Here is a 25,864-nt window from a genome sequence, read left to right on the forward strand (position 1 = left end):
GAATTGTGAGGTTGACTGTGGCAGTTTGTTAGTGAGAAGGGTGATTGCCTAAGACCCTGAGTGACTTGGTCTGCCACCTTGTGGTGGTTGGGATAGTTGGGGCAGGGGCTGTTTGTGTTTTTATCAACTGTTGCCTTGTTTTCTTATTTTCTCAGAGAAGTGGTTGCCTTGTTATCTTTTGTGATGTCTTGAACTTTCTGAGGAGTTCACCCATGGCTGTGGGTAGATCTTTATTCCCCACATGATCCCTTCGCCTCTCTGAGATAGCTGAAATTGGGTCGTGGGCCCCTAACAGTTGGGTGGACAGCGCTTCGGATTCGCAATCCTGAGGTTCCGGGTTCGATCCCCGGTGGAGGCGGAGACAAATGGGCAAAATGTGTCTTTCACCCTGATGTCCCTGTTACCTAGCAGGGTAACAGGGGTGCTTTCCCTGTTATGGGCTGCTTCCTGGGAATGTGTAAGAAAAAGGAGGCCTGGTCGAGGACCGGGCCGCGGGGACACTAAGCCCCGAAATCATCTCGAGATAACTTGGGGTCATGCTGGATGGCCCTGCTACAGTAGAATCATAAGCATCACATAAACTGTTTCATCACACTCATAGCTCTATTTTTCTAAATTACTTTAATAAAAACTATGAGACTCTTACACTGCATTTGTCTTAGTGTTGTAATTATTTGGAGGCTCTAGTCATGAATACATTATAATGTATTTACAGATCTAATTTTATCCCATAACGAAAACTATGGGTGATTGTCATAAAATACTAGAAAGATATGCAAATTACAAGCTCTGTTGTGAAACTTGTGTTGCTCATCTAATAGTATACAAATAATATCATATATAGTATCTTAAATATGGACTTTTTTTTTTTTTTTTTTTTTTTTTTTTTTTTTTTTTTTAATCATTAAGTGTGATGATGTTCACTTAGGGTTCTTTGATGTATAGACATTACCATACATTACAGTTGCCTCTGTGTACTTAATGATCAAGTAGTATTGATATAGGACACAAAAATCAACTACAATAGTCTGATATTTATCCCAATAATCGAAAGTATTTCTTTGTTAAAAGAAATAACGGTCATTATAGGGAGGAATTTTTTATTGTGCATAATTGATAGAGGTGTAATGAACAATATTCTAATTGATACTTGAGACAAAACCTTATCCGTGGCTGGAGGACCTCAACCAAACACTTTAAATCTTCACGGCCTGGGTGGGGTATATTCCAAAGATTAATTTGTAATTTGAATACAAGTTTGAATACAAGATTTTGATTTGGTTTTGAACAAATTTAACTTTTTGCATTTAGTACGCTGTATAATTTAACAATATTTGGATCAGCATAGTTTTTATGGTGTAAATATTGTACTATAAATGGCTTATACAGTATAGGATAAAGTTTGTTTTCCATATTTACATTTTTATCTTAAAAATATTTATTTGGTCTTTTAAATATCAGTAGTTATAGAGCAAATTTTGCACTGCCTGATATGTTGAACCAGTTCTGGAAAGGCATGAAGACCTTCACATCAGAGACCAGGTTTGCATTGACAAGGCTTCTGAACGGTGTTGCTCATAAATGTCAGATGACCACTGTGCGTGTTCACATATATATTGGGTGGAAAACAAGTTTCTAGGGGCATTTATAACACATTATAAGTTTGCTCCATGGATGCGATATTTTGGATATAAAACTATTCCTAAATTGTCAGTGATGTTATAAATTTAACTGAACCATTAAAAAGAAATAATGTATATTATATAGGCATGAATTTATTAAGATTAAAACTGTTCATCGTATGGTAAAGCATATGTTTAGACCGAGTATATAATATAAATACTGTGGAGCTGTAAGATGACTGCATTAGACACAAAATTGAGCAGCTGAACTTGGGTGGAGATGACCTATATGTGCCTTCCAGTAATCCTGAGTTAATATGAGGCTCCAGGAGGGGGAGTCAGCAGCAGGAGGGTTGTCAGTAGTGTTGTTGACTGTAGAGCAGTAACAGTGGCCATTCTGCACTCTACATGTCATAGGGCTCTAAGAGCAGGCTATGGCGATTTCAGCCGTTCTTTCATTTTAGAAGAGTGTCGAGATATCGTAGATTTTGTTGATTGTGAAAGCCCATATATAATACTGGAATACAGAGCACTGTATTCCTGAAAAAGATTGTGTCATTTGACAACACTGAAACTGCTTCCTGATCAACTCTATAGGTAAAGTGCTTTTAAAACCTTTTATAACAAATCTTTAAATTTGTTTTGATGTAATACTGTTTAAACTTATTCAGTTACTATTTTTTACTACAAGAATACTGGACTCGGTGCATTCATAAATTGTGTACAGTAATATATTTGTACTCTTGTTAATGATAGCTGTGTTTGTAGTTAACAAACTCATCAGGGTTACCATTTCATCAGAAAGTGCAGGTAACCATGCATGGAATAGATATATTTCAGATATATGAATGGGTGCTATTGTTCGGTCTGATATTACTGATCATTTCCCAAATGTATCTGTAATTAAACCCAAATTTTTTAATTTAAACCTGCCAAAAGCATATGTAAATACTGTATGCACCAAGTGTTTCTGCATTATTACTGTTCAAGTGATGGTGATTCAAAGACTTGAGAATACTTGCTGATGAATGAAGCAGTGGTAAAATTATTACTTCAAAAAACTTTAGTTTTATCTGCTTGCATTTGGGTGTACAGAAAAAGACCAAATAAATATTATAGTATAGTAATTTTTTAATAGCAAAAGTATATATTGAATAAGATATATAATTCAAGCATAAATTTAGTCAAGAAAACAGACCAAGTCAATAACCAGTGACAGTGCTTGGTTATTTCATTTGTAGACTTCTTTAACATAATTTCTGGCTATTGGGGACAGGAAGACTGTAATTAAAGCTTATTAATGTGCTCCTAGGCTAACTACTAAGTTCCCCCACGTACATATTAACTGTTAGGTGAACAGAGGCTCAGGTGAAAGGAAATGTGTCGAACCATGTGTCTTGCCCAGGGATTAGACCCAGGACTCTCGCTTGTGAGGCAGTGACCTAGACTACTGCATTATGAACCCATCTTTGGCATCTTAATATGTCCAAGCTAAAAAGCAGGCTGGGATATTTTTAGCTTGTTCTTATTCATTGTTCCATCTAATTATTAGCTCAGAAGGCTAATGTTGTGTACAAGCACAGTATGTCTTGGTTTGTTAAGTGGATGCCAACAGGTACCCAAACAAACAAGGATCTCCTTAACACAGGAGCTTGAGTCTTTGTTGCATGAGTTTTGGATCTCTTTCAAAAAATTTTAAATTACAAAATTTTTATTTAATTAGTATTTATAGTTGATTACTTAATACGAAAAATCCTTTATTTTTTTTATCAACTTCCAACCCTCATGAGGCACTCTCTTGGAAAGTCAGAACAATTATTATTCTAAAAGGAGAGGGTTAAGGGTATAGAGAAGGCACCATACTTTGCAGGGTGCCATACCCTCCACACCCAGTTGCATAGCAGGGAACAGTATCATCATACATACTACCAAAATATCCACATCATTGTCATCTATTTCATAAACTAACTGTACTCCACATAATATTGTCACAAAATTAAATGTTAGCCTTTCATTACCTCTTAATGCACTGCTTCCAATTGGGAAAGTAAGAACAAGTGAGGTTGCTGATGAATGCAAGCAGAGCCAGGTGGCAGTGATCTTGGTGTAAGAGGCTACAAACAAATGAATCTGAAAAACAGTCTAGATTCAGAAGCTTTGTTCATACTGTACATACGTTCCCCCAGGCTCTCTACATTCGTGATATTTCTCTTGCTTTTTTGGGGGACAAAGGAGACAGGCTGGAGTGATAGTATTAGATAAAACGCAATACATGTACAGTACGTGTATTAGCAAAAATTAATAAAAAACAAAAAACTACCAATTATTTAAGTAGGAATAGTGTAAATTTAATTGATGATCCGTTACTGACATGTCTTTGTGCTACTTTTCTCTCTTTTTTTTTCTGTTTGCGTGTGTAGTTGTTATGCCACTTTTGTAAAGTGGCATAAATCAAAGGTTACCCTCTTTTGTCAAATCCATATTTGGATTTTGGTGCTTGCCTATGGTAAAGTTCATAAAATAAAACACAAAAGTGTGGTGCTGATGGTAATATGATCGTAATATGTAACGCTGTCATGTGAGTAGGTTAGTAATGCTAAAATGTCTCTACTCTATTCACATTTCTACACATTACTTCAATATATGCCTAAACAACAGACCTTTAATAATGCTGCAGTTGTTGAAGGGCCACTGTGTGCCCAGTGCCATCCAGCTGCATCATTGACAATGCCAGTGCTAGTCTGAAAGTTTATGAATGAATACATAGTCAGCAAGCAGTGACCCATTTTATATGTGCATCAATCATGGTAAATTTATATGACAATATATTTTACTGCATTTTACAATTCACAGTTTTCATTATGCTTCATTTTCTCAGCTGAGTTACCTGAATGTATGATGGTACTGGTTATTGTATTGAACAAAATCTACTAATCAAATTCCTGCCTACTAGCATTCTACATTGCTATAATAAATATACATTTTATGTCTCGGGATTGACAAAAATTGACGCTATACATGCAGAGAATTGGACCAGTTTGAAATATATATATGCTGATAAATATTCATATAGTGTACACTTGCATTTTAAAGTAAATTTAGTCCGCCGGATAGATCAAGATTCAACTTACTTCCACATAGTGGTCCAGTAGTGTTAAAATACAATTCTAATTGAAATGCATTAAAATAAGTTATTTAACATGAAAAGTTAGTAGTTAGGTATTACCATAGGTGAGGTACTGTATGGTTTTGCAATAATTTTATTTCTATATTTGTAGTGTTTATGTGGAACCCTACAAAATGTGGAAACAGTTTAAAAAAAATTGTTGTAGGGACGTATCAAGCAGTATCTTGAAATTTAATAAGCAAGGCCTATTAATTTTGATCAACATAAAAGATTACCTGGGTACATGTGATGAGGCATGCTAATACCATTCCCTAATATTATACCTCTATTATTTGACATGTTTCTCTTCTCCCTCACTCTGTATCATTACCACCACCTCCCATCACTTCCTCCACCACCACCTCCCATCACTTCCTCCACCACCTTCCATCACTTCCTCCACTATCACCACCACCACCCATCACTTCCTCCACCACCACCTCCCATCACTTCCTCCACCTCCACCTCCCATCACTTCCTCCACCACCACCTCCCATCACTTCCTCTACCGCCACCTCCCATCACTTCCTCCACTACTACCACCACCACCACCACCCATTACTTCCTCCACTACTACCACCACCACCACCCATCACTTCCTCCACTACCACCACCCATCACTTCCTCCACTACCACCTCCCATCACTTCCTCCACTACCACCTCCCATCACTTCCTCCACTACCACCTCCCATCACTTCCTCCACTACCACCACCCATCACTTCCTCCACTACCACCACCCATCACTTCCTCCACTACCACCACCCATCACTTCCTCCACTACCACCACCCATCACTTCCTCCACTACCACCACCCATCACTTCCTCCACTACCACCACCCATCATTTCCTCCACTACCACCACCCATCACTTCCTCCACTACCACCACCCATCACTTCCTCCACTACCACCACCCATCACTTCCTCCACTACCACCACCCATCACTTCCTCCACTACCACCTCCCATCACTTCCTCCACTACCACCACCCATTACTTCCACTACCACCATCCATCACTTCCTCCACTACCACCTCCCATCACTTCCTCCACCACCACCACCATCACTTCCTCCACTACCACCACCCATTACTTCCACTACCACCACCCATCACTTCCTCCACTACCACCACCCATCACTTCCTCCACCACCACCACCCATCACTTCCTCCACTACCACCTCCCATCACTTCCTCCACTACCACCTCCCATCACTTTCTCCACTACCACCACCCATCACTTCCTCCACAACCACTACCCATCACTTCCTCCACCACCACCACCCATCACTTCCTCCACTACCACCACCCATCACTTCCTCCACTACCACCACCCATCACTTCCTCCACTACCACCACCCATCACTTCCTCCACTACCACCACCCATCACTTCCTCCACTACCACCACCCATCACTTCCTCCACTACCACCACCCATCACTTCCTCCACTACCACCACCCATCACTTCCTCCACTACCACCACCCATCACTTCCTCCACTACCACCACCCATCACTTCCTCCACTACCACCACCACCCATCACTTCCACCACCACCACCACCACCCATCACTTCCTCCACTACCACCACCACCCATCACTTCCACCACCACCACCCATCACTTCCTCCACTACCACCACCACCCATCACTTCCACCACCACCACCACCACCCATCACTTCCTCCACTACCACCACCACCCATCACTTCCTCCACAACCACCACCACCCATCACTTCCTCCACTACCACCACCACCCATCACTTCCTCCACTACCACCACCACCCATCACTTCCTCCACTACCACCACCACCCATCACTTCCTCCACTACCACCACCACCCATCACTTCCTCCACTACCACCACCACCCATCACTTCCTCCACTACCACCACCACCCATCACTTCCTCCACCACCACCACCCATCACTTCCTCCACTACCACCACCACCCATCACTTCCTCCACTACCACCACCACCCATCACTTCCTCCACTACCACCACCACCCATCACTTCCTCCACTACCACCACCACCCATCACTTCCTCCACTACCACCACCTCCCATCACTTCCTCCACAACCAACAACTACCACCACCACTTCACCAACCACCACCACACCCCACCACCACCACCACCACATCCCCCCACCACCACCACATCCCCCCACCACCACCACATCCCCCCCCCACCACCACCACCACATCCCCCCCACCACCACCACCACATCCCCCCACCACCACCACCACCACCACCACCACATCCCCCCCCCACCACCACCACCACATCCCCCCCCCACCACCACCACCACATCCCCCCACCACCACCACCACCACATCCCCCCACCACCACCACCACCACATCCTCCCACCACCACCACCACCACATCCTCCCACCACCACCACTTCCCCCCACCACCACCACATCCCCCCCACCACCACCACCACCACCACCACCACCACATCCCCCCATCACCACCACATCCCCCACCACCACCACCACCACCACATCCCCCCACCACCACCACCACATCCCCCCACCACCACCACATCCCCTCACCACCACCACATCCCCCCACCACCACCACCACCACATCCCCCCACCACCACCACCACCACATCCCCCCACCACCACCACATCTCCCCACCACCACCACCACATCCCCCCACCACCACCACCACCACATCTCCCCACCACCACCACCACATCCCCCCACCACCACATCCCCCCACCACCACATCCCCCCACCACCACATCCCCCCACCACCACATCCCCCCCACCACCACATCCCCCCCACCACCACATCCCCCCACCACCACATCCCCCCCACCACCACATCCCCCCCCACCACCACATCCCCCCCACCACCACATCCCCCCCACCACCACATCCCCCCCCCCCCCACCACATCCCCCCCACCACCACATCCCCCCCACCACCACATCCCCCCCACCACCACATCCCCCCCACCACCACATCCCCCCCCACCACCACATCCCCCCCACCACCACATCCCCCCCACCACCACATCCCCCCCACCACCACATCCCCCCCACCACCACATCCCCCCCCACCACCACATCCCCCCCACCACCACATCCCCCCCACCACCACATCCCCCCCCCACCACATCCCCCCCCCCCACCACATCCCCCCCACCACCACATCCCCCCCACCACCACCACCACATCCCACCACCACCACCACATCCCACCACCACCACCACCACATCACCACCATCACCACCACATCCCCCCCACCACCACATCCCCCCCACCACCACCACCACATCCCACCACCACCACCACATCCCACCACCACCACCACCACATCACCACCATCACCACCACATCACCACCACCACCTCTTGCTCCTTCACTTTTTATTTTGTACTTACTAGTTTTATTTTCCTCTTTTATTACCGTCACATCTATCTTTTACACTACCTCCTAATTCTCTTCACCACCTTCACATTACCGAGAAAGTAATCAGGTTGAGAATTAATAATGGAGCTCCTGGAGAAGAGAAACTTTGTTCCAAAATGACTGCATAGATTTAGAAGAGAAAAGGTGTGCCTAACAAACTGCTTGAGTTCTATGACAAGGTTACCAAAATACAAAAAGGAAGGCTGGGTAGACTACTTCTCCGGCTTGTCAAAAATCATTTGATAGCATTTTTGATAGGTCAGTAATTCGACCATGGGGGGAGAGGGTGGACTTTGATAAAAGCCTAATGTGTATGAATACTCTCTGGCTTCCTATCCTTCCCTGACACAATGAATTATAATTGTGTGTCAGTGTTTGCAGATAATGCAAAGCTAATGAGGAATGTAAAAACTAAGGACTGCAGAAAATTACAGGAAGGCTTTGACAAACTCCAGGAGTGGACAAACAAATGGTTGCTAGAGTTCAATCCTAACAAGTATAGGGTAATGATGATGGAAAATGGAGAAAGGTGGCCATGAGGTATCTACACCATAATGGATAGTCAAGTACAAGAGATGCAAAAATATAAACATTTGAGAGTTAAAGATTTTTAACTCTAATGTCAGACACACAGACAGGGTAAAAGTGCCAACATAAGGATTGCTGGTAAACATTAGAACAATATTTAAAAAATGTAAATAAGGAACCTTTCAAGGCAATCCACACAGTCTGTTATTCCAGTACTGGAATATGCAAGACCAGCCTGGAATCTACACCTTGTGGACCACATAACTAAAATTTAAATAGTATGGAAGTTTGAACAAGATTAGTGCCAAAACTAAGAGGATTAATCTATGAGGATTAATGGAACTAAAGAAAGAATTTGAATGTCATAATAGTTCAATTATAATGCAGGTGGTACAACAAAGCTAGTAAGAAGGACATAAAGAGCTAGATATTGCTGTCCCATAGTCACTGGAAGTAAGGTACCACCACCAACCCTCTTTTCCATCACCACCACATGCAACCACTCAATACTACCTAATACCATCTGTATATACTAGTACAACACCGTAATAATAACACATCAACCCTCCATACAACATAATGCCACCATCTCCATGTACCTCCACCATATGTTACTGACACCACTACATATCACATTACATTGTTACCACTTAACCACTTCTCCCTCTCTTGTTTCTTGACAAGCTTGTACTGCTGTAGCCTGCACTCTTTCAACAGCATGTAATTCTTACATCAGCCTGCACTTCACTACTATCAGCCTGCACTCTTTACTCACCTTATTATGCCCCGTGTACTCATTACAGCAGTCTGTGTCTTAAGTTATGGCAGCCCATACCCTTCTCGGTGGTTGTCTTGCAATCAGACCATATCTAGTTACAGTACATACAGTACAGTTTTGATGTGTGCTAATACATTATCTATTAGGTAGATATTAAATGTAAAGGACCATCAGAAAGTAGATATTATGCTCAGAGCATTGGATTTGGTATCTGTGAGTTAGTATAGATTGCTATGTTTTAATTGCCCATTTTGGATATAATTAATGCATCATGGCACTTCAAAATGTTCTGCAATTCCTGTTACATTTAAAAAATTAAAGGTACTCTACACCATTGTATAGTGTAAAAGAACTGTCATTCAGTACTAAATATTTGTGGCTGGCAAGTAGTGGGAGGTGTTACCAATAATGCTCTGAGAGGTGTTTTATTGAGAGAGAGGTGGGAAAAGGCAGACTTTGGAAGACCTCGAAAATTGTTCTCATATATTTTAACTCGAAATTCACTTTCTGCGAAGTCGCGCATGCCTAGAATGAATATTTCTTTTCAGCAAGGGCTGGCTGTATAACTCAAGTCTGTTTGATTAAGTTGATTGTTAATGATAATGTACTGTGATATAGAATATCAATGATTTCATTGCACTTTTAGATTTAATGATATTGGCTAAATCATTAGTTAAATACAGTGGGGCCTCGACTTACGAATTCAATCCGCTCCCAGAGACGGGTCGTAAGTCGAACATTTGTAAGTCAAAACGAATTTTCTCATAAGAAAATAATGTAAATTGAATTAATCCGTTCCAGACCCCAAAAAATATTAACTTAAAAATACATTTTATACCGAATACCAGTCTTTGTACTAGCTACAATACAGTATGTACTGTAAATCCTACCTTTATTGAGGACTCTTGTTGGCATCGGGAAGACGGTGAGGAGGGGGGGGAGGGGAAGGAGGAGAGGTGTTCCTGTTTGGAAAGGGTGTACCCTTCCATTATAACATCCGGTAGTGATGACTCTCTGAGGTACTCTCTCTCCTAAGTTTTGCAGGCATACCACTAGGACCTGCTTGTGGCTCACTGCTTGTTTGTCCTACTAAGGACTAAAGACACTTATTTTTCCCTACATTTTAACACTTGAATGTAGTGAGACATCACATTGTCATTTAAAAGGTCAGTGCAATGGCCTGCTACAGCTTTACCTGGGAGAGTTTTTTCAACAACACTTTGCAGTTCTTCCCATACTTCACACAGTTTCTTAATGTGGAAGGGACATCCTCTACTGCCTCTACTCACAACTATTTTCTTAGGTTGAATCTTACCACCGACTTTCTTGGGACCCATCACGTGATATATAATAATTACTTTTATAATCAAAAAACATAAAAGCACAAAAACAATGAAATTCTTTACAAGCGCGATCGTCATTAAGAGGGCGGCTCTGGTAAACCGAGGCTGGGTCGGCCCATGCCACAGGAACCATGCTCTCGGTCGACCCAAATGCAAATCGACGAAGGTCGTAAGTCGAGTCGCATTTTCCAACGAAATTTGTCGTAACTCAAAAAATTTGTAAGTAGGGGCTGTCGTAAGTCGAGGTGACACTGTACCGGTAATTATAATTTATAAAAAAATAGTATAACAACTTTAATATATGTTAGTAGTTTTATGAATGTGCAATTGTCACAAATAAAAATGTGTATTGCCAGTAATTTCATATAATTGCATTACTCGAGTTAAATGTTGGAAAATAGGTTTGAGCACTACCTGTACTGTAGTGCAGGCAGCATTCACCTTATATGGGGTTATGTTCATATCAAACCCCTGGAAAGCAAAAATGCTATTAATCAATTTTATAGATTACTTTTTTGGGAAAAAATTATGGTCCAGACACCTCAAAAAGTCTACATTTAGTTAACACAATTAACCTACACATTATATGAACATGTTTGCTGATGATGCTAAGATAATAGGGTAGATAAGAAACCTAGATGATTGTCATGCCCTTCAAGAAGACCTGGACAAAATAAGTATATGGAGCACCACTTGGCAAATGGAATTTAATGTGAATAAATGCCATGTTATGGAATGTGGAATTGGAGAACATAGACCCCACACAACCTATAAATTATATGAGAAATCTTTAAAGAATTCTGACAAAGAAAGGGATCTAGGGGGGGTTCTAGATAGAAAACTGCCACCCGAGGACCACATTAAGAACATTGTGTGAGGAGCCTATGCTACACTTTCTAACTTCAGAATTGCTTTTAAATACATGGATGGAGAAATACTAAAGAAATTGTTCACGACTTTTGTTAGACTAAAGCTGGAATATGCAGCGGTTGTATGGTGCCCATATCTTAAGAAGAACATGAACAAACTGGAAAAGGTGCAAAGACATGCCACTAAGTGGCTCCCAGAACTGAAGGACAAGAGCTACGAGGAGAGGTTAGAGGCATTAAATATGCAAAAACTAGAAGATAGAAGAAAAAGAGGCGATATGATCACTACGTACAAAATAGTAACAGGAATCGATAAAATTGATAGTGAAGAATTCCTGAGACCCAGAACTTCAAGAACAAGAGGTCATAGATTTAAACTAATAAAACAAAGCTGCCGGAGAAATATAAGAAAATTCACTTTTGTAAACAGAGTGGTAGACAGTTGGAACAAGTTAAGTGAGGTGATGGTGGAGGTCAAAAGCGTCGGTAATTTCAAAGCGTTATATGACAGAGTGCTGGGGAGACGGTACACTACGAGCGTAGCTCTCATCCTGTAACTACACATAGGTAATTACATATTTACTCTCTTTATTCAATAAAATACCCATTATATATTAATACAGTATTTAATACTCCCTCTAATTTCCAACCATAAATATAACAGATAATGAAGTTCAAAATGCTTGGGAGGTACAATTATTCAGTAATATAATTAAGAGAGTTAGTGAAACACAAGAAATGTGGCATGCGAGGGAGCCTTATATGATGCCAACTGTACGATAGACCTGTGGATTACCTATTAATCTGCACTAAACCTGTGTAATGGTGAAATTCACCCACAAAAAAATTATATACTTTTCAGAATTGGCACAAAAACAAGGAATGTTCATGTTCCTACATATTACAATATTGCACATAATGAGTAATGCTAACCCAATCCTCCTTGTATACCATGCTTTGCTCACCGCACCACCAGTTACTTTTATAAACACAAGATGATGTCTAGCTCTCATGAGAATAAAATGGAAATGTATGAAACACCAAAATGAACAGTTCCATAGTGTGTTTGTGCAAAATGAAGTTTTCAGAGAACCAGACACAATATAATTTTCATGGAATAACAGAGTTCATAGAGGTGACTCAAGAAGAGTGGAAAAAAATGCTCCGTTGGCCGAGATGGAATATCTTGGGTTCTGAGAGAATGTACATATGAGCTGTGCACTCCGCTTGAATGGATTTTTCAGGCATCTTAGTATACAAGAGTCTTGACAGAGACATGGTTAAAGGCAAACATAGTTCCAATTTACAAACATGCCAACAGCAAAGACGGGCTTAATCATAGACCTATATCTTTGAAAATTATAGTTGTCAAAGCACCTGAAAAATAATTAAAACCAAATGGCTAGAACACCTGGAGAGAAATGGTTTACCGTAATAACAAACAGTATGGTTCTCAATCTGGAAGATTTTGTGTAACAAATCTACTTAGTTTCTATGAAAGAGCCACAGTGATTTTACAGGAAAGAGATGGTTGGGTTGAGTGCATTTATCTGAATATAAAAAAGGCTTTTGACAGAGTCCCATAAAACAGGTTGTGGGAAGCTGAAACATACTGGAGGGGTGACAGGGAGACTTCTAACATGCATGAAAAATGTTCTAACCAACAGAAAAAGGAGGGTGGTAATTAAAAGCAATGTATCAGACTGGAGAAATGTTAAAATTGGTATACCACAGGGTTCAGTTCCAGCACCAGTAACATTCATTGCATAAATGAATGATCTACCAGAAAGAATCTGTGAAGCTCTGTGGATGGTATCATTTTATGGTTGATCAGTGGTGCACCACTAGTGGACCATTCTAAAGGGGTGCACCAGGGTTTTCATTCTTGTACATATGTCATGCTGCTGACCCCTTTCATAGGCAAGTTTTTCTGAAGGTCTGCATTCGGTGTCGGTTCAGTTCAGTGTGTCCCTAGTGTGTGGTGTCTCACTTGGTCTTTAACGTCAGTCCTTTGTAAGCCCTATTGGTGTTTGATGTTGTGTATCATCATTGACCAGTTTACCATGCCCACACTCACTTGTTAAGAATTATAGGGATGTCTGTCAGTTTTGATACATGTTGCTGGTCATTTGTAGTCTCTGCTATGCTGCTTGGTGAGTGGGTATTTTTTACTTTTAGGGATTGGGAGTTAGAATGGCTGCTGAATTCTACCAGTTCTGAGTCTGCCTCTTGTTCTCCTTTCACTTTCCATCCAGCAATATTCACCAGGCCTCTTATACACACTCCCTTGCTCTAGGCTCTGGGGCGTCTAAGAGTTTCAGCATCTGAGTAACATTTAGCTGTAAGTGTAGCTCAGCATTTTCTGGGTGATCGCTTCTTCCACATCAGCAATGGAGACAGTTGAGCTGTTGCTTTTTACTGGGACTCCTTCTGTTTCTCTGGGTTTTGAACTTGGCTCAAAACCTTTAAAGAGTGAAGATGCCTTCATGTCAGATCAGTCATCAGGCATAAAACTCAGCTCTGCCCTGGGTTCTTCATTTAGAGATTTAGGGACTGCAGAGAAGCCCAATGTGGGTCTCAGGGGTGCCCTTTGACCCATCCTGGTCTCCGATTCCCTCTGCAGATTTTTAATCTCTGATGGGCAATCTTTCCTATCCTCTGTCGATGATTGAGCTTGGTTCTTCAGCTGCTCCTCCCCAGGTGCCATTCTGTGGGTCAGATCCTCAGGTCTATATTTCAAAGGGTTTCCATCATCCTGCTTTATGCTATGTTCGACATTTGACCCGGCCTCTTTTTGTGTGCTGGGTTAGCTTTGGCCTTTTGGTTGTGGTTATTAGGCCCTTGGTTCATTTGCAAACAACCCATTCTTTTTCTTAGATTATTGACCTGGTGTTTGCCATACCTGTACGCTAAAGTAACGTGAGGTGTTATCTAATTTTCAGCTTTTCTTGGGCTATGCCCTGTTAACACCTCTGGAGCCTTGCCTGTATTTCCCATTCGTGTCCTAAGTTGTGGGCATGTAATTACCTAAGTGTAACTACAGGATGAGAGCTACGCTCATGGTGTCCCATCTACCAGCATTCTTTGTCATATAAACACTTTGAAATTACTGACGGTTTTGGCCTCCACCACCGTCTCACTTAACTTGTTCCAACCGTCTACCACTCTGTTTACGAAAGTGAATTTTCTTATATTTCTTCGGCATCTTTGTTTAGTTAGTTCAAATCTATGACCTCTTGTTCTTGAAGTTCCTGGTCTCAGGAAATCTTCCCTATCGATTTTATCAATTCCTGTTACTACTTTGTACATAATGATCATATCACATCTTTTTCTTCTGCCTACTAGTTTAGGCATATTTAATACCTCTAACCTCTCCTTGTAGCTCTTGCCCTTCAGTTCTGGGAGCCACTTAGTAGCATGTCTTTGCACCTTTTCCAGTTTGTTGATGTGCTTCTTAAGATATGGGCACCACACAACCGATGCATATTTTAGCTTTGGCCTAACAAAAGTCATGAACAGTTTCTTCAGTATTTCGCCATCCATGTATTTAAAAGCAATTCTGAAGTTAGAAAGCATAGCATAGGCTCCTCACACAGCATTCTTTATGTGATCCTCAGGTGATAGTTTTCTATCTAGAACCACCCCTAGATCTCATCAGAATTGTTTAAAGATTTCTCGCATAATTTATAAGTTGTGTGGGGGTCTATGTTCTCCTTTCCCACATTTCATAACATGGCATTTATTCACATTAAACTCCATTTGCCAAGTGGTGCTCTATATACTTATTTTGTCCAAGTCTTCTTGAAGGGCATGACAATCATCTAGGTTTCTTAACTTCCCTATTATCTTAGCGTCATCAGCAAACATGTTCATATAATTCTGTATTCCATCTGGTAGATCATTTATGTAGACAATGAACATCACCTGTGCAAAAACTGAACCCTGTGGTACTCCAGTTGTGATAGTTCTCCAGTCCGAGTAGTTGCTCCAGTCCTGTTGGCAGGTGAGCAACTCCTTGTGCACATGCTTTTGCTTCAAGAGGTTTCCAGCCCCTTTTGGCTCAGTGTCCAAAATTGCTCTTTATGTGTTGAGATTGACTCAGGTCTGTCATCACTTACGTAGTCCACTGGTGGTTGGGCTCTTGGTGTCCCACCTGCATCTTTTGTTGCAGTGACAGTACAGTATAAGGTTTCTTGGCACATTCCATTTTTTCATCTCGTGACTTACATCCTCTGATTTGGTTGCAGTGGTCTTATTTCTTTTTGTCTTGGCCATATGTGGATCGGCATCTTATGCCAAATACTCTCACTTCTCATTCGGCCTTGGGAGAGGCACTTTTGTTGGTGTTCGGCATTGACGCTGCATCGGTGCCCTTTCACAAGTTGCTTTCATCTCCTTGGACTTTTATTTTTTTGTCATTTGTGAGGGCAGTAGCTTCATACTCTCCTCCATAAGCCTGGGATTCTCTTTATAATAGGTTCTATTTATAATAGGTTCTATCATAAGTTCTTTTGGCTTTGATGGGTGGTGTCTTTGTATGCAGTCTTCATCTTTTCTGGCTAAGAATGAGATGGTTGATTTTTAGAGGAGGTTCTTCAGTTAATGTTTTGCTTGGCCGAGGGTGCATCATTTGTTGTTCAGTTGCGGTTGTCCATCACTATGTGCACACTGCTTGGGCTGATCAGGTGACTCATTACTTACTGATCCAGGCTACCTTCAGGTCTTTGGTCTTCTGTTTTCATTCACCCCTGTTGGGTCCCATTTTAACTTTCTCTGTGTTTGCAAGTCACTATCATTTGGGACCTTAAGAAAAACCACCATTTAATGTAAAGAAATGTCTTTCTGGGGTGGGAGAGAGAGGGGCACTAGTGGTTAACCTCCATGCTGGTGCATCGGTTAACTACTGGGTGGATTCTTTGATTTTCTTGTTTCATTTTATTTACACTCTTTTTGACCTTGCTGTTGTATGTTTTGCTTCACTTCCTTGTGGTGGCTTCATTTCGTAATGAGTGATCATGTATTCCCTGCACTCAGCACCTAATTGAGGGGGTACAAGGTTTTGACCTCTGGTCCCTGGTAGGCTCATAATAACTATTAATGCATCTCATAAAAGCTGGGGTGCCTTAATAGTGTGGAGTACTTTCAGTGCAACTTAACAACAGAGATCCACTGAGGCTCACCCCCCCTCTCCTCCTCCAGAAAGAGGTGTTTTATTGCATTCAATGTTGTTTTTTATGACACCAGTCCCCGTGGTGTAGTGGTTAAGACGCTCGTCGGGCGTTTCGCGAGCGCTTTGTCCTGGGTTCGTATCCTGGCCAGGGAGGATTTACTGGGCGCAAATCCTTAACTGTAGCCTCTGTTTAACTCAACAGTAAAATGGGTACTTGGTTGTTAAACAATTTTACGCGGAATCGTATTCCAGGGAATAAGGATTAAGGACTTGCCTGAAACACTACGCATACTAGTGGCTGTACAAGAATGTAAGAACTCTTGTATATATAAATAAATAGAAAAAATAGATAAATGACAATTCATTTAACAAAACATTATGGCTAATACAGAGGAACCTCGGTTCATTAATTTAATCTGTTCTGGCACCGATCTCGTCATGTGAAACACTCCTCTTGCAAAATGAATTTCCCCATTTAAAATAATGGAAATACAATTAATCCATTCCACCCAGAAAAACATCAATATGAAATTGTATAATGTAATTATAATACATGTAATTACTATAAATGTGTTCAATTGTTTTATTATACTGTTTTCAATTGTACTTTACCTTATGATAAGTCGTTGCAGGCTTGAGGGAAATGATGTAGAGGAGGGGAGGAGGAGGAGGGGAGGGGTACTGGTGTGGAAGGAGAATCCACCTCTGAGTCAGGCGGGCTCTCTCTCCTTGTGAATTTCACCCCCCACTGGGACCGGGTTGTGGTTCACTGTCACTTGCTCATCTTTTCTGTACCTTTCCAAAGAACGTGTCTATCAACACTTTCTTTCGTCTTTCTTTTAGGATATCCCTCTTCCTCTTGACAGCACTATCTTTAGCAAACATCTTCTTTGGTGACATCGTGGGTTACAAATTGTTGTCACAAAACCGCAAGAAAACCAAAGAAAAGCACAAATAAATGCAGAGGGATGCTTATCCTGCGGGATAAAACAGCAACACTGTCGCCGGAGGCATCCATGAATTTGCGAGAACCAGTGGGAACGTTAGGAAGCATCACGTGGTTTTCTCGTTAACCGAGCAGAAGCTTGTCAATCGAGACAAATTTTCTGCGAGTGGCTCGCTCCTTACCTGAAATGCTCTTAGATTGAGCTGTTCGTCACCCGAGGTTCCTCTGTATTGGAGCCATAATGTAAATTGGTACATACAATAATGCTTTGGTTGAGGATATCAAACATATGGCTGAAGGAAGTAAGCTATAGGGAGGAGAAGGAGAATATAAATGAATGGAGAAATATATATGAGTGTTTATAAAAAATGAAGGGAGCAGGATGACAAGGTGAATGACAGAATAAACACCACCCATTCAGGGCCTGGGGAACAGAATCCCAGTCTTATGGAGAACATGAAGCTACCACCCTCACAACTGCAAGCAAATGACAAAAAAAAAAAAAAGCTAAAGAAATGAAAGGTAAATGCCACACTTAACATAGGGCATATAATGAAAGTGAGAGATGGAGTGGAAAAAGTAGACTGGAGATTTAAGGTAGATACATAGTGTAAGCTAAAAATTGTACTGTACAGTTTAGTATATGAATTATTTAGTTCAGTATAAGGGAAACTCTTGATTATTTGGAGTACGCTCAAGTTATTTGCATACAGTGTACTCTAAAATATACATTAGGTTCATTAAGTGGATTATATGTGGATATTATACTTTTGTTCTAAAGTGCTTTTATTTTTCTTTACTTTTGCTTTAAAAATCCTTTGTTAATCCTTACTTTTGATTTCAGTTGCTATCACTTTTTAATTTTGTTCTAATTTCTGTTTTTACCTCATTGGCTCTTACATTTTCCATAATAAGTTGCTAAAATTTAAGTTCAAGTGTGTAAGTGTCTCTGACTAATATCGGAGCTTTATTTTATATATACAGTGTGTGTGTGTGTGTATATATATACTATGTATATAGGTATATATATATACTATGTATATAGGTATATATATATATATTTATTTTTATTTTTACGCACAATGCCTAGATTTTTATGACTGATGTCTCGTGCTTAGTAATGCCTCTATGTTGTCACAGTTGCTCATCTAGATATTTATTTGAGTACTTGAGTAATTACATATGCAATACAGTATATGTATACACTCTATAATATACTGTAGTTATAAATTTAGGAAATAAAGTACCTTGATGGAAATTGGGCCCAAGGATAAAGAAGGCTCTTCCTTTTCAATGATAAACTCTACAAGCTTTAGAATAAGTGCTATTGTGAACCTATTTGATTACAGTATTAAAATCTGAATTTTAGAGAGCCGATGCTTACCCCTGATTTACTGAAAGTGATTATGAATGTTACAATTATTCCAATATGACTTAAGTTTCAAAAGTTGCAGGTATTGTGACCAAATTAGGTTCATGTTCATCATGTAGAGTGTGGGCACATGATTTGCTATATAAATGATACTTAGCAATGCCATGTTCCTTTACAAATAAATATAGATCAGGTATAAAACTTTTGAGTTATGTTTCTAACAAATCTTCAGTTCAGTATTAGTAAACTGTGTACAGTAATTATAGCCAATGTACGCAACATTGTACGCAACCAGAGTATCGTACAGATCCTATAGTTCTTGTATGTAAACCTAGCTACTGTATGTAATCTTAGTAAATTTATGTGACAGTAGTCACTGTTCGTTCCCCTAGTTTTCTGAACCATAGCTGGTATTGATGACCCTAAATTTTCTTAAATAGTAGCTTAACTCTGGGACCATGAGTGTGACCCCCTGTGTTGTTATCAGGTCCTCCGTCTGCTGCCCTTATCTTCTGCCCTGCTATCCCTTTACTGATGATTTTTCAGTGCCTTCCCTCATACCTTCATCTCCTCCATCCTCCTATATTCCCCAGTCTGTACACTAGAACTTACTTGGATTCCCTCTGACACTCTTCTTAGTATCTGCTTGAATGCTAGTATGGTTAGTAATGTAAGATATCTAATTACCTAGTAATTATCATTCTAGATGTTATCCTTAATGTCGTTGATAAGAATGTGCCAGACATATCAGCCCTCAAATACTAAATAAGAACTTGGCTCATTGTAAATCCTTATAGTTTGTTTATTGTCTCCTGCTGTACTCCAGCATTTGTTGTCTTTATTTTGCATTTTTTTGTTAGTGCTTGCTGCTTGTAATATTAAAAAAAAAAAAATTGGGGCAAATTTATTGTATGTAGTACTGTTATGCATAATGGATAAATGTTTGTATTAATGTACAGTACTTTTTTATTATTGTTTGCTTATGTTTTGTTCTGGTTTTGTTGCTTTTGTCTACGTAGAGAAATACTAGAGTTCACATTTTTAACAACTGCAGTATCATCTGCATCACAAACATTGCTAGGGATGCTATGAAACTGGCGGTGGCAGGCTTATAGTATGAGGTAAGGTGAGCTACCATTTGGCTCACAGGAAATGAAACGTGAAATTTCCTAATGCAACATATAATATAGGGACTGGTGGTAAAATGATTGATTTCTATAGTTATGCTAGATGGGCTACTACTTAGCAGATAAAGGAATATGGGATTTGACTAGTAAGTGAGCACTATGCAGCTCACATTAGATGACTGTGGACACATTTTGCACGGTTGGCATGACAAAAACAAACAAAATTAACTCTCATCACAGTAACATGGATTTAGAGCAGTAACAGGCAGGTATTCTATTGGCTTGTACCAGTATCACTTATATATCGAATGGCTTACTCCTCATTGTTATCATCATCTGTTTCACCGAGTCTTACCGTTATCCTGCTTGACACAGTTTAGTTGGTGGCGTATTGCTGCTACTGTGGGTTAAGTTGTAGAATTTGTGCTTGAGTTACCACTATCACCATCACCACCACACCTGCTCCCCCTATACTACCAACGCTCCTCATCACCACACCCGTGTCCTTGGTGGCAGCGGGAAGGTAGCAGCGAGGAGGACCGGTAGCTCACAGGTGTAGAGGCATTGCTTACACCCAAGATCCTTAGTGTCTGATCTCTTCTTCTGTGGCAGCCTTAACCCAGCAGACGGCACCCCAGCATGTGGACAGAAGGGTTGCCCATGATGACCCACTTCAGCAGGAGGTATTCCAGCAGCACTCGACCCACAAAGAACAAGCATTCAACAAGACTGCAGCTCCACCAGATGATTCAGCTAAGAGTGGACAAACAGAGGAGAGGGGTTGCAGTCCCATTACTGTGCTTGAGGCACGGCCTGAGATGGACCAGGGGACAGCAAGACCACTTTCCAGGGGTAGTTCTCACACCATCACCACAACTACGAGCTGGGGAGCTCCAGTGTCTACAACTACCAATATTCAGCTTTGTGACAATGAGTTGGCTCATTGTGTGCAGCTTACTTTGCACTCAGAGAGCCGTGTTACACTACATGCTCCTGAAGAAATCTGGGAGGAGCTACGAAATGTCAGGCAACAGCAAGAGCAGCAGCAGGCAAAACACCAGCAGCAACAAGAGCAGCAGCAGCCAGAACAACAAAAGCAGCAGCAGCAGCAGCCAGAACAACAAAAGCAGCAGCAGCAGCAGCCAGAACAACAAAAGCAGCAGCAGCAGCAGCCAGAACAACAAAAGCAGCAGCAGCAGCAGCCAGAACAACAAAAGCAGCAGCAGCAGCAGCCAGAACAACAAAAGCAGCAACCAGAACAACAAAAGCAGCAGCAGCAGCAGCCAGAACAGCAGCAGCAGCAGCCAGAACAGCAGCAGCAGCCAGAACAGCAGCAGCAGCAGTCAGAACAGCAGCAGCATCCAGAACAGCAGCAGAAGCAGCAGCCAGAACAACAAAAGCAACAGCAGCAGCAACAGCCAGAACAACAAAAGCAGCAGCAGCAGGAATTACATGAAAAGGTGTCTAGGGTAGAGATAAGGAGTAAAGCTGATGATGAAACGTCAGAAATATTACCTGTACGAAAAGGGCAGCAAGAGGAGAGTCTCCTTCACCCAGAGGAGCGCATTAGCATTAGCAGTGGAAAGGATGATGAAATCATACAGGAATTGCATGAATCAACAGTTAGTAGAATGGAAAGAATAAATATTTCAGATGGTGTTATTGACATTCGGCAATCACTCGCTGATCATGAGCTTGCAGAAAGTGTAACAGTGTCAGCAGAATCCATCATTGACCCCTATCATGAAAGCCAAGATCCATGCAAGAACGTCTCTGCTGATATACTAGAAGCAACCGCGGGTATAAAAAAAGATGAATTAATGAAAAGTTTAAATAGACAAATGTGCAAGGAAATGGATGCTTCAAATGAACTTAAAAGACAAAAACCCAAGGAAAAAAGGGCAAAGGTTGAAGATCTATCACCCAAAGAAAATACTGGCAAAGATCTTGCTATGCCAAGTGAGGAGGCAGTTGAAGAAGATAACTTATTATTACCAACTGAAATTTCTATCGAGGCATCAACTGAATCTTTGTGGAAAAATCTAGCAAGAAATGAATGTGAGGACCCAGCAGCTTTAAGCGAAGATCTTTCTTATGTAGCAAATGAAGTCATAGCACCATCAGCACACCGTCCGACGACACTCATGATAACTTCGAATTCAAACGAATCGACCGACGATGCAGAATGCATGGCAAACGACCCTACCAGAAATGGAAGGGAAAACGATATTCCTCAGGATCAGAAACGAGAAGGAAGTAGTATGGTAGTCAGGGAAGAGTCTGAACAGCAAGGGATGGGAATAGTACAGTCAGCAGTTGTGAGCGAGCGTCTTTCCGGAAGTGAGAGTGGCGCTGTGCCTCGTGCAGAGCGTCCTGTGCGGCCAGCACCTCGCACCACTACCTTGCTTAAGGTAAAGGTGGAGAAGAGACCTGTTGGCAGCCATCCTCAAGTACGAGAAAGAATTGCACACGAACACCAAACAGTAGTCCGGGTCCCTTCTGTAGAGGAGGAGATGCGTGGACTAATGCAAGAAGTAAAGGAAGCAACTAGTCAAATAAAGCAGGAAGTTAAAGAACTGCGACAAGCTGACACACCTACTCCTGACACCCCCACACCTTTGCGGGAGTTTAAGGAATTTTTGAACAGAGAAGAAGAACAGGAACAGGAGCGTCTTCCAACAATTAGAGAGATTTGTCGTGAGAATGAGGAAGATGCTTTTGTCAGCACTGGAGGTGAGCACCTTTGTGAAGAGGAGCAGTATAAACTTGGATCGAGTGTAGCAGTTCAAGAGTGTTTCATCCCAGAGCAAGTTGTTCAGTCTGACTTTGTTGATACTATTCATCCCAACAGTCAGTATTCTTCTTTGGAGGGTTACTATGCTGTGTCTGTTAACCCTTCTCAAGCTGCCAAGTACACACCCTTTTCCACTGAAATGGTTCCTGAGGGATACTTTGACGAATGTAGGATTAAATCTGAGCTTGAGAGCCCCTCAAGCCCTGTAGATAATAGTGATTTTTGCCCTGTAGATAGTATAAGTAGTGCAATACCTCCTGATGGTAAAGAACAAGGCCAGTCTAAGCTTAAATCCTTCTTGAGGAAAGTTTGTAAATTAACATCCAAAGGGCTTCATAAACCTGAAAGTAGGAAAGTTGATGATCATGGGGAAAATGTATTAGATAGAGATAGTGAAATTCCAGGTACAGCCAGATGTCAATCAGAAATTTTGGAAAAAAGTGGGTTAAAATTAAATATTCATAGAGGAATGAAGTCACCAGCTTATGAATTTGTAAGTGTAGTGGAGCCTGACACAGTTAAAAATAAACATGATGAAAGAGAAAAAAGTACAATTGGGGAAAAGAAACAAAATGAAATTTGTGTGAAAGGACTGAAAGAGTCAGCTGTAGACCCTTCAAATGAAGTTGCTATTTTTTCAGTTAACGGTAATGAGTTGACGGAAATGGGAGATCCACAGGCAACAGTATCAGATTCACTAATCATAAGAGCATCTAATACTGAGTTTTCAGTTTTGGAATCTGAGTTTAGTAAAGCATGTAAATTTCAGTCACCTGTATTTGAATTACCGCTAATAACACAAGCCAAAAGTGTGTGTCCAGTATTAGAGTTACCACACACTTTAACACCTCTCACTAAGTCTCCAGAATTAGAAGTGACCCACACTGAGATGCATCACATTAGGTCTTCAGAAGTAGCATTACCACTCTCTGAAGGGCATCATACCGAGTCATCGCAATCAGAATGTCAAAACAATAAAGTGCCCATCGGTGATTTGGAAGTATTCAAATTCCCACCCACTGAAGTGTCTCACATTAGGTCTACAGAGCAATTGTCACCACATACTGAAGTTTCACACACTAAGTCTTTGGTATCAGAATTTACACTTCCTGCAGTGTCTCATACTGGTTCCTCAGCACCAGACTTAACAGATATCAAAGTTCCCCATATTGAATATTCAGTATCCAAATTATCAGGCAGTGAAGTTCCTCTCATAGAATCTTCAATATCAGAGTTACCAAGCACTAAAATGTTTCATACTGCACCGTCAGATTCAGAATTACCTGATGATAAAGTATCTTACAATGAATCATCATTATCAGAATTACCACAGACTAAACTGACTCTCACTGAACATTTAGTATCAGAATTACCATACATTGGAGTGCCACTCTCTCAGTTTATAGCATCAGAATTACTTCATGACACAGTGCCTCACAGTGAGTTTTCTTCACTAAAATTACCACAGTTACAGTTGCCAGAACTGCAACACACTGAACCTCTAATGCCACAATCATTACTTGCTGAGGTATCTAACATTAATTCTTCAGTGACAGCAGGGTCACACACCGAGTCTCTAGCAGTAGAGCCATTTGGCTTCTGTTTTACATCAACTGAACCTTTGCTGTCTGATGAATCAGCTGTCACATTGTCAAGTGGAAATTCATTATTCATCGTTTCTCAAGACCCACAAATTCAGACTGTACCTGCATTGTGTGAGGTAAGGGAGACTGGCAGCAAAGAAGTGTTTTCACATTCAGCAAGCGATGTTCATATGAGCTTGCCAGTGCAAAATCTAGAAAAAGATAATTATAATTTGGCATTTAAAGATTTAGAGATCAATTCCCAGAATGATGAAATGTATGTTACGAATACCTTAGCAAACTCAAAAGCAGAAATAATCAAAGATGGAGTAGGTACCCAAGTTTTGGAGTCAACTGGATCAGAGTTGTCCATAGGGGAAACTCCAGTTATACAGTCAAAAAGAAAGTCATTGCTTAGTGAATCATTCACTACAATAAAGCACACAGTAACAGGATTCAATGAAGATTTAATTTCAGAAACTGTTTCTCCAGAGATATACACAAAGGATAAGCATTGTGTGGAGCAGTTTGCAGTAAAGCCTGAGCAATCCCCAGAAGCACTGGCATCTGATGCTGATATTGACAATACTTTTAACTTCAGTGTGAAGGCTGATGATGGGTGTCTAGATGTGTCAGAGGATGACTTGCTTGGGGAGAGGTCACAGTCAGAATCATTCATTGCAGAAGATATTCATGTTGCATCACTGGCTGGATTTGCTAAGATCTGTCCATTGTCAAGAGGACAGGTTTATGAAGATGATGATTATATTGAATTTCCCAATTCAGATGTTGTTGAAATATTAGAAACAGTTTTTGAAATCGATGAAACAGAAGACATCAATGATTGCAATGAGGAAAGTAAAGAAAACGAGTCCCATATAGAAACAACTAAAGAAATTGAATATTTAAAACAACTACAAATTGAAAGGAGCGATACATCATACTTTGAAGATCAATCAAATATGTATGATGACCATGATGAAATACAGTTATTATCTGAGGCAGATATTAAAGCAATGAATGAATTTTCAGGCTTGCTTAAGGAGCCAAGAAGTGATATTGAGCAGTGTAATGAGGCCGAGTTTGCAGCTATACCTGAACCTTGTGCTTTGCAGGAAAATCAAGAAACGGGTGAATCTCTGATG

General features: G+C 41.3%; 1 protein-coding gene across 31 annotated transcripts in view; it reads left to right on the forward strand.

The window, feature by feature from the left end:
• LOC123756928 (ankyrin-2) overlaps positions 1–25,864 on the forward strand; it is a 982,618-nt gene that overhangs the window by 893,892 nt on the left and 62,862 nt on the right. For 26 of the 31 annotated variants that reach the window (XM_069329388.1, XM_069329393.1, XM_069329412.1 and 23 more), the window contains one exon: positions 20,955–23,075. The exons of the other annotated variants lie outside the window; for them this stretch is intronic. In XM_069329388.1, the coding sequence (XP_069185489.1) occupies positions 20,955–23,075 (2,121 nt within the window). The remainder of the gene's footprint in view (positions 1–20,954; positions 23,076–25,864) is intronic. 31 annotated transcript variants of the gene reach the window in all.

The sequence above is a fragment of the Procambarus clarkii genome, chromosome 22 (assembly GCF_040958095.1).
Source record: "Procambarus clarkii isolate CNS0578487 chromosome 22, FALCON_Pclarkii_2.0, whole genome shotgun sequence".
In the NCBI taxonomy this organism is placed as follows: domain Eukaryota; kingdom Metazoa; phylum Arthropoda; class Malacostraca; order Decapoda; family Cambaridae; genus Procambarus; species Procambarus clarkii.